Genomic DNA, 15835 nt, shown 5'->3' with positions numbered 1-15835 from the left:
TCTTCTGTGTATTCTTGCCACCTCTTAATATCTTCTGCTTCTGTTAGGTACATACCATTTCTATCCTTTATTGAGCCCATCTTTGCATGAAATGTTGCTTTGGTATCTCTAATTTTCTTGAAGAGATCTCTAGTCTTTCCCATTCTATTGTTTTTGTCTATTTTTTACATTGATAACTGAGGAAGGCTTTCTTTTCTCTCCTTGCATTTCTTTGTAACTCTGCATTCAAATGGGTATATCTTTCCTTTTCTCCTTTGCCTTAAGCTTCTCCTGTTTTCTCAGCTATTTGTAAGGCCTCCTCAGATAACCATTTTGCCTTTTTATATTTCTTTTTCTTCGGGATGGGCTTGATTACTCCCTCCTGTACAATGTCACAAACCTTTGTCCATAGTTCTTCAGGCACCCTGTCTATCAGATGTAATCACTTGAATCTCTCTCTCACTTCTACTGTATAATCATAAGGGATTTGATTTAGGTCATACCTGAATGGTCTAGTGGTTTTCCCTACTTTCTTCAGTCTAAGTCTGAATTAGCAATTAGGAGTTCATGATCTGAGCCACAGTCAGCTCCCAGGCTTGTTTTTGCTGACTGTATAGGGCTTCTCCATCTTTGGCTGCAAAGAATATAATCAGTCTGATTTTCGTATTGATCATCTGTTGAAGTCCTTGTATAGATTTGTCTTGTGTTGTTAAAGGAGGGTGTTCACTATGACCAATATGTTCTCTTGGCAAAACTCTGTTAGCTTTTGCCCAGTTTCATTTTGTATTCCAAGGCCAAATTTGCCTGTTATTGCAGTTATCTCTTGACTTCCTACTTTTGGATTCCTGTTTCCTATAATGGAAGGGCATCTCTTTTGGGTGTTAGTGCTAGAAGGTCTTGTAGGTCTTCATAGATCTGTTCAGCTTCATCTTCTTCAGCATTACTGGAGCATTAAGTAGTTTATTTACTTTTATTTGAGAAATATCTCAAAAGCCACCTGTTATTAATCACTTCAATAAAAAGATCAAAGAACTTCCATAATAAAAACATTCGTTGGCCTGTCTACTGCTGTAATAAACATTTATGAAGAACAAAAAGTTATACATTTGTCATAAAGGATAAGTAGAATTCGTTATCCAGCATAGTTTCTGAAAATTTGATCATCATAAATGTTCCATTTTTCAGGTGCCCTCAGTATAGCAATATTAACACTTTTCTTTCATGCCTAATGCAGAGAAAATTTACCAGATTTTCATTTATTTTATGCAAAAAGTCTAAATTTCTGTTTTTTTCTTTAGTTTTATAATTCGATGATTTTTGTGTTTAATACTTTTAATTTTTAGATCTACACAAGTGGAAGAAGTAGTTCCCTAGGGGAAAAAGAAAGAGGCGATGTGGGGGGAGGCATGTGAGAATACCAGCATGTACAAAAATAGGACATAAAGGATGCTTAAAGGTATAATCTATGTTAAATATGTGGCAAATACACCCTGTGATTAGTTGCTTATTATACATAAGATCAAGGTCACTATCACTTAAATTTTATGACAGTTATGACTTAGGTAGATGTATTGCCTGAATTCCTTTTGTTCAGCCAGTTTGAAATAATGTGATTAGTGTAGTATTTCTATTCTAGCCTGTGTGCTTTTATTAATTTCCCTTCTTTCTAGACAATAAGCCAAACTGTTTTAAATTGTGGGTAGTTATAATAAATATATAGTATCAAATAGTTATATGAAAAATGCAAGGAAGTAATATTGTAACATAACTTTTGTTAGGATATACAGGCTCAACAATTCGTAGATGTATATTATTAAGTTTTTCTGCTCTGTGTGATTAGGCAAGAGATTATTTATTCTTATTTGATAGAGACGGAAACTATCACTTAAAGTTTAACATTTGAAAATAATTATTATTAGGCAATAAATCTCGGATTTAGCCCCCCCCCCCAGTTTCCTGGTGCCTGTAGTGTTTGTTATCAAAAACTGTATGAAGAAAGCAAATTGATTGATCTGTAGTCATACTTCTATTTTTATATACTGCTGGTACCTTTTACCAGAATTTTTCATTGATCATTTAGGTTTCATGCTTGTATAATAGCTAGACTTGAGCCTTCGCTGGTTCCTGGAAAACACTTAGATCAAGTATCAAAATACAGCTTATTCTGTTATTTAAGTGATTAACGGACAGAAACAAATTAAAAATTATAAATATGTAATACTCCTACCTCAGTAATATAACATATGAAATGATTATTCCTTATAAGATTGCATTAGATAAGCTTTATGTTTCTTGTCAGTTTTCATTATATTGTATCAAAATCTCAAGCAATCTTAATAACTCAATTTGAAGTCCCTTGGTAAGTGGATTTAGTTTGGAACAAATCTGGGCACATCACAATAAGTAACCTGTTCCATGGTATCTGTGATTTTTAGAGCTGTAAGGGACACTGTTTAGAGTTCATATGGTTCAAATCCCCTTTTTTATAAAAGACGAAAACAAGGCCCATAAATATTGTGATTTGTTCCACGTTCTCTGATGCTTAGTAGTAGAGCTATGATTAGACCTCAAGTTTCCTAATGTCCCACTCAAGTATAGTGAAAAAGTGAAAGAATTAGTCGCTCAGTTGTATCTGACTCTTTGTGATCCCATGGACTATAGCCCACCAGGCTCCTCTGTCCATGGGATTCTCCAGGCAAGAATACTGGAGTGGGTAGCTGTTCCCTTCTCCAGGATATCTTCCCAATGCAGGGATCAAACCTGGGTCTCCTGCATTGCAGGCAGATTCTTTACCATCTGAGCCACCAGGGAAGCAATCAAGTATATTTATTTTCTAAATTGAACTTCCAAAGAGCAGTTTGACTCATATATCAGTGAATAATTAGAAATGGGAGATGGGAACTTGTTTCTGATTTGGAAATTTAGGATACATAAATTTTTAAAATATTGACAATTTAGTAAATTTTTTTAAATGAAAATTTTTCTTTTGGTAATTTAAAAAGTATATACAATAATACAGATTCTGCAGAATTTTTTTTTCGATATTTTGCTCTTCATTCTAAAGAATTTTTAAGTTAGCCCTATGATAAGATGTTAAAAGGTAGCATATTTTATTAGAGGTGCATAGCCATTTGATTACGCCTAAGGAATAATTATTACTAGATTACCAGGGTTCACTAAGTAAGGTAAACTGTTTTTCAGTCTGTAGATAATGAGCTAGTAGCATCTTAATGTACTTATCACTTAAATGAGGAATAAGTCAACTTTACCCATTCAATTTTTTTGTTTTTTTTGCTTAAAAGAATTAATTAAAACCTTTTCTATGAAAATGTCTTAGTTACTGCTGTATGTATTAATACTTTTCCTCTACTGTTATTTTCAAATTGATTTGGTATCTGCTTGCATAAACGAGGGTGGTGTGTTGGAGATAAAATTATTTTTTCAGACTTCCTTTTCAGTCCAGTGGTTAATGGATTCAATTCCTAGTCTAGGAAGATTCCACGTGTTCCAAGGGGCAGCTACGCCTGTGTCCCACAACTGCTGAGCTTGCGTTCTAGAGCCTGGGCAACAGGAGAATCCAACCACAATGAGAGTGGCCCCCAATTGCCACAACTAGTGAAAGCCTACATACAATAATAAAGACCCAGTGCAGCCATAAATAAATAAATAAATATTTTTAAAAATCTTTTTTTTCTGTTGCTAAAGAAACCTCTTCCTACCCTCCAACACATCCTATTTTCCACCTCCTAAATTTTGTTACTATGTTAATATGTCTTTACTCTTTAGATTCTTGAAAAAGAAAGAACTTGAAAGCAATTCTGTTACCTCCATTAATAAAGGGATCTGTTGCATATGACTTCTCATACATTACATATGAGTTATGTAATACTTTAAATCTTAACATAGCCATTGCAACCTCTGTTATCTCAAAATGAAGTCATAGTATAGCCATAGTTATTTGGTTTCACTTTTGAATAAGTGGGACACTTCATAGCCCCCTTGGAGCAGGAGCAAAGGAAAATATTTTGTCCTTGATCTGTGCAGACTCTTCCTACTACTCCAGTAGGCAAATAATCATATTTTGTATATTTAGTATTTAACAGTTTCACCAAAAATTTGGAAAAAGGACTTTCTGTCAGTCAAATAATCTTTCTTTTTTAATTTATTTTTTATTGAAAATAATCATTTTACAGAATTTTGCCTTTTTCTGTCAAAGCTTTTATTCCTCCTCAGGCCTAACTAGCCGAATAGTAAGCATAAAACAAAAGACTCAGTTTGAGCATGAGTGAGAACAAAAATAAGAATAGTCAATCAAATAATCTTAATTGCTAATAAGAATGTGACACAAATGACTCTGTGTTGAACGTGAGGTGTTCTTGACATTGAACTTCTCTTTAACAGCATGAAAGTAAGCAGCTCTGATTCTCTTGGCTTTCCAAAGTGTCTTCTGGGGCAAAGTTCATTCAGTTGTTTTAAAAGAACTGAATTCTCTGGTAGAAATCCCCAGTTCCTTTTTATCCACAATTAATTGATTTACTTCTTAGAAGGCATCAAACTAATTTTAATTCCTGTAAGTTAGTTCCTCTGATGCTTTGATTGAGAAAGAAATTTCAGTCCAGTCCTACTTTTGTTTTTGTTGGAAAAGCATTTCCTGTGTCTTCTTTTTCCTCTGTCAAACCTACCTACAAAATAAAAAAGACCTGATTTCTTAGCCAAAAAGCAGTTGTTGCAAATATATATATATAATTTAAGTTTCTTTTAGTGATTAAACTTAAAGTGGTTCATCAACCTTTTTTGCTTGGTGATGGAGACAATAGTGCCAACACAGGTTTTAGCGTCTCTTCTTAGCCTTACTTGGATTGTCCCCTGGTGATGCGTATCACTTGTGGCGACTCCATATCACAGCAGCACACAGTATCATTATTTGTCCTGTGATGTTTAGTCTGACCTAAAATTTATTATATTTTTATCTAATCTAGAAGTCAAGGTTTTATTTTCAACGGCTTCTCATACCCCTGTTTTAAGTAGTCCCTTCTCTCCTACTGCTCATTTATGCTTTAGTTAAGACAGAGATTTTATTTTCTACTTCCAATGAAACCTAAAACTATTACTTCCATTTGGAAAGAATTTAAAAATAAAAGGGAATCTAGAATTAAAAACTAAGATTTAAAAAAAGTATGGAAAGCAGTCATCTTACAAAGGTCTTTATCCAGTTTAGTGGTGCATTTCAAAAATTATTTTCATGTTGTCTGTAGACATAAGAAGCAAATAATTCTCCACAGCAATATTTTTAAAAATCTTTCTGCTTTTATTTATTTACTTTAAACTATAATTCTTGGCAAAGGATTTTAGAACTGTGGACTATGATATAACACATTGTTTTAAGGTAAATGTAGAAGTTTTAATCTCTTCTAGTTTTAGAATCTTCCTCTAAGATGCTAATTCTTAATACTTTTGAATCTGGACATTTCAGCATATGGTGTCCTGATTACTTCTTCAATGTGACTCTGCTTTTTAAATATTTATTTCAATAGTGTGATAGTTGTGACGTCAGAATTAGGAGTGCAGGGGATTGAAATGGTCTTTCCCAATGTTCAGCCAAGAAAATAGCTATTTTAAGCTGTTTTCATTTTATGTATTATAAGAGAATGTAATTCTGATATTTTGTAGCCTTACAAATATCTAGCTTAATTTGGATAGTAGTATTTGCAGAGGCAGTCCAATATAACTGAATGCTGAGTTTTGGGGGTTATTTTTTTTGTTTGCACAAGAAAGATTTGCCCATTTTGCTCACATCCTAGTGTAGACTATATGTCACATAGCCAAAATTTGCTTAATTTCTTAGCTGTTTAGTTGGAATTCACAGCACAGTGGAAAATGTTTGCAGATAATTCTTGCAATAGTAGAAACTTCAGTTGATTCCTCGTATTTCTTCAGGGCAGTGATCACAACCAGATTCAACGTATGCACAAAGCAGCGGATACCATGGTAGCGGCCGTCGCTGATTGCTTTTACCATGTTGGATCCATTGTCAGTCTCAGAGACCTACTTCCAGCTAGGTGCCTTGAACTCAAATAGCTTTTCACACAGACTTCAGGATGTGAGCTAAGGTATGGCCTTTTTTCATGAGCTGGGCCTACATATGGGTTGACAGTAACCTGCAACTTTCATAGAAAAGAAACTACTGTCTGTAGTTTAATGTCAGACAATGACTAGTTGTAGTCATCGTTAGGCAGGTAGTTTGTGTTTCTCATATATTCACCTTTTGAAGTTTATTCTTTTTCTGCTGTATGTTTTTGTCGAAAAGACTATCCATATAAAAAAAAATTTCATTAGATCCTACAATAAAGGTCTAATTATGTCTGCTTTATGATTCAGCCTTTATCTCCATGATGTATATGATTATTTCTTTCATGCATTTGGTGTAAAAAATATTACTTTTAAGACTTCAGTGGTCTTTTGCACTATTTTTAAAATATTGTCCAAATTTTCATCCTATTTGTACTATTTTAAAAACAGAGATTTTTCCTACTAATCATCTTTTAAATACTAGAGTTAGGTAGTTGGTATTCATGAAGAGGGCTTGAAATTTAGAATCAGTTTTCCAAGGGTGACTTGCTCTAAATTGCATTGATGCAGTTTACTCTCCATGCCAGAGGTTCTTGTTTCTTCAAGGAGAAAGTACCTTAATTCTGGGAAAATGAGCTTCACTCCTGTAATCTTCCTTCTCTGCTTGTCAAGATGCATTTCTTTAAGTGAAATCTTTATTGAGAGTCTAATGGATGGACTGACTGATGATAGGTTTAGGAAACCATCTTTATTTTATTATAGCTATAACCACAACTCTTACGTTTTCTGTAACTACTTACTACTGTTTTCATATTGTTCAGTGGCCCTTCTACTTACGAATTTTTTAGGCCCCAGGAAGAGAATCATTTACAGTTGAAGAGAAAAAAAGTCTGTATAAATTCAGAGGGGGTCCTGTCAATCAGCTTATGTGCTTTTCTTGACTCTCGGTGTTTCACACAGATTGTGAACAGCTATTGATAAATGCAGAAGTTGAGAAACTGTTTGAGCTTGTCTACCAGAATCATTTTATTTAAAAAAATTTTTGGACTCATTATTAATCTCTAGTTCCAGCTTCACTTCATAGCTGTAAGATGCAGTATCTTATTTAACTCTAGCAGTAAAATGTCTATTTCACTCTTAAAACATGCATTCACTGTATTCTCCTTATGTGTGTGTGTGTGTGTGTATATATATATATATATATATGCACTAACATATATGATCATATACACGTTTACACACAGAAGTTGATGACGAAAACAATATATAATATATACAACTCTACCAAGCGGTTTCTGAGTAGCAAAGGAGAGTTAGTTGACCATGTGTTCTCTGTGACTCCTATACATCAGGGAGGACAGGAAGAGAGCACAGGAGAAAAGGCAATAAACCGGTGGCACATTATGGTTCTTAAGCCAAATCTTCTTGCCAGGTGAGATAGTATATACCTTGTGGTTAAAAGTAGCTGTGGATACTAGTTTTTTCACACAGTGTGGAGATCAGTTCCGAACTCATACATGACACTAAACCCATTTACCTTTGTTATCCACCTCAGTGGCTCCTCTTAATTTACATCTTATTGTCTGCCTAGAGTTAAGCACAGAATTGCTTCTGAACAGATTTTTGTCTTTGTGATAAAGAACAGTTCATTTGGACATAGATTGTTTAATACTATTTTGTTAAGGACTCTTCTACCTTCTGTTAATCTTTTTTGAAGTTCTTTAAGGCTCCATGCCCACTTTGTTAAATGTTGTTTTAATATAATAGCCACATCCTTTTGTTAGTAGGTGTACAACCTATAAAAATAAGTGATACATGGTCTAGATCATACCTTAGCATAAATATTTTAAATACATTTATTTATATGTGATTATAGTTTGTTTTAATTTATTTAAGTAATTAACAAAGATGTAGTTTTAGTATCTAAGTAGTGGTGTAATGATGATTTGAATAAAATATTCTGACAGTTGACAGAAAAAGGAAATTGATTTAGTTGCTGTTTTTAGTGAACCTTGTTAATAAAATACTACAGCATTCTTCTAGAAAATTTAAGTTTAGTATATATTAGACCCTGAATAGGAAGCAACAGAAGGATATCTTTTAAATGATTATGCTCTAAAACTTAGTGTTTAAAGAAAGATTCAGTGTATAGGAGCACATATGAATTGAGTTACTTAGTAGTGAACCTACACTTTATTCTGGAATATTTCTCCCCCCAGCTTGGAAATTAATATACTCTTAAGTGAAATACAAATAGTATTAAAATGAAAAACTACCTATGGGTCTTTGGTTCCCAGGTCTTAGAAGACAAGGGATCTGTTACTTTTAGATACAGAAGTGATGTCTCTACTTCTAGGTATATAGTTTCAGTAGATGTGTTTGTAAAGATATTAATTAAAGGACATAACCGGTAATGGGGTCTTTTATAGTATGATATTTCTACAGTGTTTAACTTGTGTCTGTGTTTGCATATGAAGAGACAACCTACCCGAAACTTCAGTTATTGTGCTAGGCATCATCCTATGACTTAAAAATGAATCTAATTTGAACCACTCCTGGTATATACCATGTGTGTGTCAAATGAAATGCACAATATCTTACTGATTTTTAACCGCTGTTACTTATGGAAGTATTTATTTTTCAAGACTAAAATCTTAATTTTCCTTGCATTTCTTTCCATATTAAAAACACTTTTTCAGATCTAAAAGGGAAAATGTTAAAACAGGAGTAAAACCAGATGCATCTGATCAAGAGCCGGAAGGCCTTACTCTTTTGGTGCCAGACATTCAGAAGACTGCTGAGATCGTTTATGCAGCCACTACCAGTTTGCGGCAAGCAAATCAAGGTACAGCACTAGTCCCTTTCCGCTACATTTCTTTAGATACAAAGATGTTTTATTTACTTACTGAAAACTGCATTCTCGTCCCTCTGTTAATGGTTTTCCAGCAAGTTATTTACCTAAAGATTCTGCTGTGTCAGGTTTTCAAGCTAATTATGAATAGTCTCCAATTTTAAAATACTAATCTCTACTGCATATGGTATCTAAGACTGGTAGTAGGCTGAAACATGAAATATAAATTTCTCTTTTCTTCCCATTGAAAGTTATGAAATTGAAAAATGCAATTGTATTAGATACCAAATAGTACATTAAGTTAAAATTGGCATTTTCACATGTTAACAATGGAAGATATAAGTGATTCTATATCATCTATTGCTTCATTTCTGTGACTTTTGCCTGAATGGATAAACTCCTTTTAGCATTTTAAGAATTTAAGCTTTAAAGTTGATAATAAGATTTTTAGCCTTATTAGTTATTCTTATGAAATAGAAAGAAATTGTTTAATTTTAAAATGGGATAATAGGATGATAATTATGAACAGTTTGGTAATTTTTTTGACATTCAAAATTTGATCTCTAGAAGTATATGGTGTTTTTTGTTCTACTCTTCAAAATGTATACTTATTTAATTTATCTTGAAATATTAAATAACAGAAAAAAAACTAGGTGAATATTCAAAGAAGGTGGCTATGAAACCCAAACCTTTATCAGTATTGAAATCACTTGAAGAAAAATATGTGGCTGTCATGAAGAAATTACAGTTTGGTAAGTTGAAATCATACTCTTCATTTTTCTGATCTCAATTCATGGTTTGTGCTATTGAAATATGTTCTAGTAAAATTAGAATTTCAAACTTGCTTTTACCATGAATTATTCATATATTCTATGTATGTATCTATGCATATATATTGTTATTGTTATTGCTTAGTCACTAAGTCATGTCCAACTCTTTTGTGACCCCATGGACTGTAGCCTGCCAGGTTCCTCTGTCCATGGGATTTTCCAGGCAAGAACACCTGCAAACATTTTTATCATCTTTCTGTCTCTGATTTTATAGCTGTACTTACAGTGATGTTTGGGAATCATGATTCACTAGAAACCTAGGGGAAAAAAAACAAAGCTAAATGTCTAACAAACAGGCAGAAAGTGGTTTTCTTTCTTTACCTCTCTGTTTCTCTGTATCCTTCCCTGAAGGAAGCCAAAACTTGGGACTTGGAACTAAGTCTGTGACTCTTAAACCTTTTTAGAATTCCTGGGGATTTACTTTTAGAAAAGGTAGTTAAGCATAGTTCTCTTGTAGCCTTTCCCATTACAAAACTCTTGGCAGGTAAGGACTGATGAAAAGATCACTTAAGTACCCTTCATAACATGCTGGTCTATAAACAAACACTAGACTTCCAAGTTTTAATAACCACTTTTAACTGTTATTATAAGTCCCTCTTTATCCTTCTTGAGAACCAGCCCAAAGGACTTTGACTATATTAAAAAGTACAGTAAAGGAGGAGTTCCTCCAAAAAATGTAGATTTATGTCATACTGTCCGAGTCACAGGGCATGAGCTTTGATTAATGTTAGTCAGCTAGGAGGGTTCCCTCATATCTCTTAAAATCATAAACTCTACCATTTGGATATGACTTTAAGTCTAAATGTAAATATATGATGTAAAAATTTCCTCCAGGCATAGCAATAGGCCATATGTGTATCTGGTGAATTGCTGTTTATAAAACTCAAAGGAAATTTTTCCCTGTATTCTGTGAAAAGCAGTTGAGTTGGGCAGATGAATAGCTCTGGTTTACACATTTACTTATTGAAACTATTCAGAAGTCTTCCTGAGACGTAGTATATTTGTAGTACACAGACCATAACACTTAGGCCTTTTCCTTTTTTGTAAATTATAAGCTTCTTGAAGGCAGATATATTTTCCTATTTATTATTTACCCCAAAGAACCAAGCCTATGACCTTGCACTTAGTAAGTTCTTGGTAAAATTTATTGCATTAATGATGATTAAAATGTAGTTTTAATGTTTTTCTAGATATTTAAAATTGTATGTAGACAAGATCAAAAGTTGCCATTGTTTCTTTGTATTTGCCCTAGTATTAGTCAGTCAGTCAGTCAGTTCAGTCACTCAGTCGTGTCCGACTCTTTGCAACCCCATGAATTGCAGCACGCCAGGCCTCCCTGTCCATCACTAACTCCTGGAGTTCACTCAAACTCACGTCCGTCGAGTCAGTGATGGATGCCATCCACCCATCTAATCCTCTGTCGTCCCCTTCTCCTCCTACCCCCAATCCCTCCCAGCACCAGAGTCTTTTCCAACGAGTCAACTCTTCGCATGAGGTGGCCAAAGTACTGGAGTTTCAGCTTTAGCATCATTCCTTCCAAAGAACACCCAAGACTGATCTCCTTCAGAATGGACTGCTTGGATCTCCTTGCAGTCCAAGGGACTCTCAAGAGTCTTCTCCAACACCGCAGTTCAAATGCCTCAATTCTTCAGCACTCAGCTTTCTTCACTGTCCAACTCTCACATCCATACATGACCATAGGAAAAACCATAGCCTTGACTAGATGGGCCTTTGTTGGTGAAGTAATGTCTCTGCTGTTGAATATGCTATTTCTAGGTTGGTCATAACTTTCCCTCCAAGGAGTAAGCGTCTTTTAATTTCATGGCTACAGTCACCATCTGCAGTGATTTTGAAGCCCCCCAAAATAAAGTCTGACACTGTTTCCCCTGTTTCCCCATCTATTTCCCATGAAGTGATGGGACCAGATGCCATGATCTTTGTTTTCTGAATGTTGAGCTGTAAGCCAACTTTTTCACTCTCCTCTTTCACTTTCATCAAGAAGCTTTTTAGTTCCTCTTCACTTTCTGCCATAAGGGTGGTTATCATCTGCATATCTGAGGTTATTGATATTCCTTCCAGCAATTTAATTTAGTGTTATAAGTTATTTAAGTATGTTTGTTTTAGTCCTTTGGTGAATTAGGGTTAATCTGAATTAGAGATAATTTTTTCTTTCTGGTCTATATGGATTTAGCTTATAAGTAAAAAATAACTTTATGTCCTTCCAAATCTGCCTAAATATATTGTAAAGAATTAGCCCATATTTATATTCTGTCAGAGTATTTAGGAGGTGTTCCTAATAATCCTCTTTTATCCTGTCAATTTAATTTCAAAAGTAATATAGAAGTAAACTGCAGCTTGCCACTTCTGTTTTCTGATTCCAAATCAGTGCAAATATATAAAGTTTTATTCTATTTTTAAAATGAAATATAATGAAATACTTTTCAGTATTTCATATTTTGAATTATTTTGGCAAAAAAATACTCATTTTAAGAATAAATTTACTACATATCATTTAAATACTTAATATAATATAATCTACCTACATGTCCAAACTGTAAGTTAAAAACCATTTCTGCCTTTGCTTCCATAATGTATTCTATCCGTCTAGCAGCATTAACACACATATGTAGGTGTTACATAAACACTGATAAGTTTGCCCTTCTTCCACGTTGCGGTCTCTCCATTTTGGGTGAAGAAGGGTTAGTGATTTGTTTATTTGTGATTTTTGTTATTATAACAGCTATCCTCCATTCTGGTTCTCTTTTTTTTTTTCAGTGTTTTTTTTTTTTTTCCTTTTTCTTATTTTAGATACATTTGAGATGGTTTCTGAAGATGAAGATGGGAAGTTGGGTTTTAAGGTAAACTACCACTACATGTCTCAGGTGAAGAATGCGAATGATGCCAACAGTGCTGCCAGAGCCCGCCGCCTCGCGCAGGAAGCTGTGACGCTGTCGACCTCGCTGCCTCTGTCATCGTCCTCCAGTGTGTTTGTGCGCTGTGACGAGGAGCGACTTGACATCATGAAGGTAGAGAAAACAACTGCTTTCTTATTTCTCTGACTAATCCACTTACTTAGATATACATATAAAACACCACTAGAAATAGCATGAAGTTTTAATACATTTAATAAAACTTCTGTTGACTCTTACGGATATCAGTGAAGGAAGTCTTTATCTAATGTTAGTTCAGAGTATGTGAATGAGAGTACCAAGTACTGTTCAAAAAAAAGATCTAGAAATACCTACCCTAAACAAAGGCTGTATATAGCCTGTCATAGTTTTAGAGCATATTATCAAAGGATTTAATGCTGATCAGTAGAAAAAAAGTCACAGGATTTCTTCCTTATAATCCAAAATATTTCTCTCAGGTTTTATACTATCAGTCTTCAGGGTTTTTCTTCCTCTAGGTAATGTAATGTATTTATAGATTCATGTGATCTATGATGTAAGTAGTGGTAGTACAATAATAAATAAAACCTGCAGCTTTATGTTTTAACACTGCGGTGATCTGACCTCAAATTCCAAGAGATGCTGCAGCAAGTAACTTTCAAAGCTTTGATCCCTGGGGTGGGAGGAACCCCACAGTTCCTTACATCATTTAACTAATGGGTCAAATAGTCAGTCTTCCTTAGATACACAGCTGAAACTATTGATCCATTGATTTGAAGAAACTTTTTTGTTTCCTTGCTCTTTTGTTTTGCTCTTTTGGATAATTTCTCAGTAGAAATCTCACAGACCTTGCTTATTGACCACACATTCCCTTGTTACAAACAGTAGAGCCAATTATTAGATGATTGCCTAGGGAAGTATTTTATCTCTAAGTGGCCCACATAAATTCAGACTGTGACTTTATTATTATGCTGCACCTAACATAAAGAATCCCAAGTTGAATCCACAAAACATAAATCTGAGTTGAAACAGATGAGACTGTAGTACCACTTGCCTCCACGCATAGCTCTTGAGGACCCAAGGGTTTGCTGCTTGTGTCTTGTACACTAAATATCTATTGATTCAAATATAATTCATTGAATAATTCTGATAGTCACTATTGGATTTTTTGGACTACCAATAACCCTAAGGGAAGGCTTCGCAGGGGGCACAGTGGTCAAGAATCTGTGTGCCAGTGCAGGAGGTGTGGATTCAGTCCCTGGATTGGGCAGATCTCCTGGAGGAGGAAATGGCAGCCCACTCCATATTCTTCCCTGGAAAATCCCATGGACAGGGGAACCTGGCAGCCCATGGGGTTGCAAAGAGTCGGACATGACTGAGCGTGCGCGTGTGCATAAACACACACACACAGCCCTAAGTGACACACCTGCTCTTCTCTCAGAACCTTTTGGTCATTAGTTGTTACATGAGAATTTTATTTGTGTTACCTATTTGTCTCATTATCCCAGAAGATAATATTTAAAAGTAAGTTATTTCTTAAAACACGTAACTTGACGATTTGAGACAGAAAGTTACTCTCATACCTTTGAGATAATAATGATGTATTAGAGTCTCAAATTGTTGACAGTACTGCAGAGATCATGAGGGAAAGCTCTTAGAAAAAAACATAACCTAATATTTTAAAAGGTATTTGCTGTTGGGTAAGCTTTCCTGTTGGCAGTTGAGCATTTTTCTTTTAAAAGCCCATTTTCACCAAAACAAAATCACTTTAATCGTAATTTAAAACCATTTCCTATTCCTGTGTATGTTTTTAACTTTTACTTTATTTTTAGCACATTTTGATTGAGATGTATATAGGATGTGAGAAGATTATTATTTTGAGTTGTTTTTTTCAATAACGGTGTTTAAAAATAGTAACTGGGCTTTTGTATTTGTATGTGCATACTAGGTGCTGATAACTGGTCCTGCGGACACTCCTTATGCAAATGGCTGCTTTGAGTTTGATGTATATTTTCCTCAAGATTATCCCAGTTCACCCCCTCTTGTGAATCTAGAGACGACTGGTGGTCATAGTGTGCGATTCAATCCAAACCTTTATAATGATGGCAAGGTAATGTAATTGAAGTCCTTTGTTTTTAATGCCAAGGTATTGTAACCCAAAGTTTCTTTGTAATTTGAACTGAAATTGTTTTCAAAATACATGAGTTTCTTCATGTTTCTGTTCCCTATTATCAAAAATCAGCCTCAGGATTGAGAGAGGAAGAACCTGACAGGGCAGAAACACAGTGGTGTTACAAACCACTTACAGTTTTAAGAAGCTATTGTGAAGGACTAACTTATTCAACACATTCCTTGGTCAGTTGACTGCTCTCTCCACTCAGAAAATAGTAGCGCTGGATGTCTGTCTTTGCCACTCACCTTTCTTCACTTTCTGTATCTTTAGTTCCAGTTACCTTTTCACAAGTGCCTGAAGGTACTATCCATGTTTTCTGATATATACTATTAAGTCTGATTTGTGTTAAAATTTTTTATATGTTCTTATAAATAGAAAGATTGATTCCTATCCTTGCCCCCCATAATGCATAATAAAAATATGAGATATAATAAAAATCATTTCATATGACAACCTTAAAAATGAGATTTAAAAGAATAATCACTTTCAAAGTAACTTTGGTTTGATGAAATTTTGGTAGTAAATTCTATACTGAGTGTATTCAATGTTTCAAAATTACTCAAAGGTCAGAAGAAATTTCTCAACTTCACAAGTAGACAACTTCTTTGCTGATGTGAGAACAGCAGATGTGTGAAGTTGATCTGGTTTTTTAGAGATGGCCCAAGTTTTCCTTTGGTTTTTAAAAGGTGCAGCTTATCTCAGATCTGTGCTTACAAGTTATCATTTTGTATTTACCATATGTTCAAATCGCAAAATTGAAATTCATTTTCTGGTTTTATTATAGGATACTTAACCAGAGGTAGACCTTACTTTGTTTAAGAAAGCAAAGAACAAGTCTTTTATAACTGAGCAAAGTAGATGAAATAGCAATGTTGACTTTATTCAAGGGAGAGATTGGAACTTAATAGAGTTTAAGTGGAAATGTTAAGAATTATTTAAGAAATTATTAATACTTGCTTAAGAATTACTGGTATAGGTAACAGGTTAAGGACTTAAGATTCCAGGTGGAGTGATATGTCTGATGGTGCTTTAAATGATAATTCAC

General features: G+C 34.3%; 1 protein-coding gene across 2 annotated transcripts in view; it reads left to right on the top strand.

The window, feature by feature from the left end:
- BIRC6 (baculoviral IAP repeat containing 6) overlaps positions 1 to 15835 on the top strand; it is a 209743-nt gene that overhangs the window by 176833 nt on the left and 17075 nt on the right. For both annotated transcript variants that reach the window (XM_068979018.1, XM_068979011.1), the window contains exons 67-70: positions 8748 to 8893; positions 9541 to 9651; positions 12538 to 12755; positions 14566 to 14727. In XM_068979018.1, coding sequence (XP_068835119.1) covers positions 8748 to 8893; positions 9541 to 9651; positions 12538 to 12755; positions 14566 to 14727 — 637 coding nt within the window. The remainder of the gene's footprint in view (positions 1 to 8747; positions 8894 to 9540; positions 9652 to 12537; positions 12756 to 14565; positions 14728 to 15835) is intronic.

This window comes from Capricornis sumatraensis, chromosome 1, assembly GCF_032405125.1.
Source record: "Capricornis sumatraensis isolate serow.1 chromosome 1, serow.2, whole genome shotgun sequence".
Taxonomy (NCBI): domain Eukaryota; kingdom Metazoa; phylum Chordata; class Mammalia; order Artiodactyla; family Bovidae; genus Capricornis; species Capricornis sumatraensis.
Note: the sequence above shows the minus strand (reverse complement) of the source record. Positions and strands in the feature narration are given on the sequence as shown.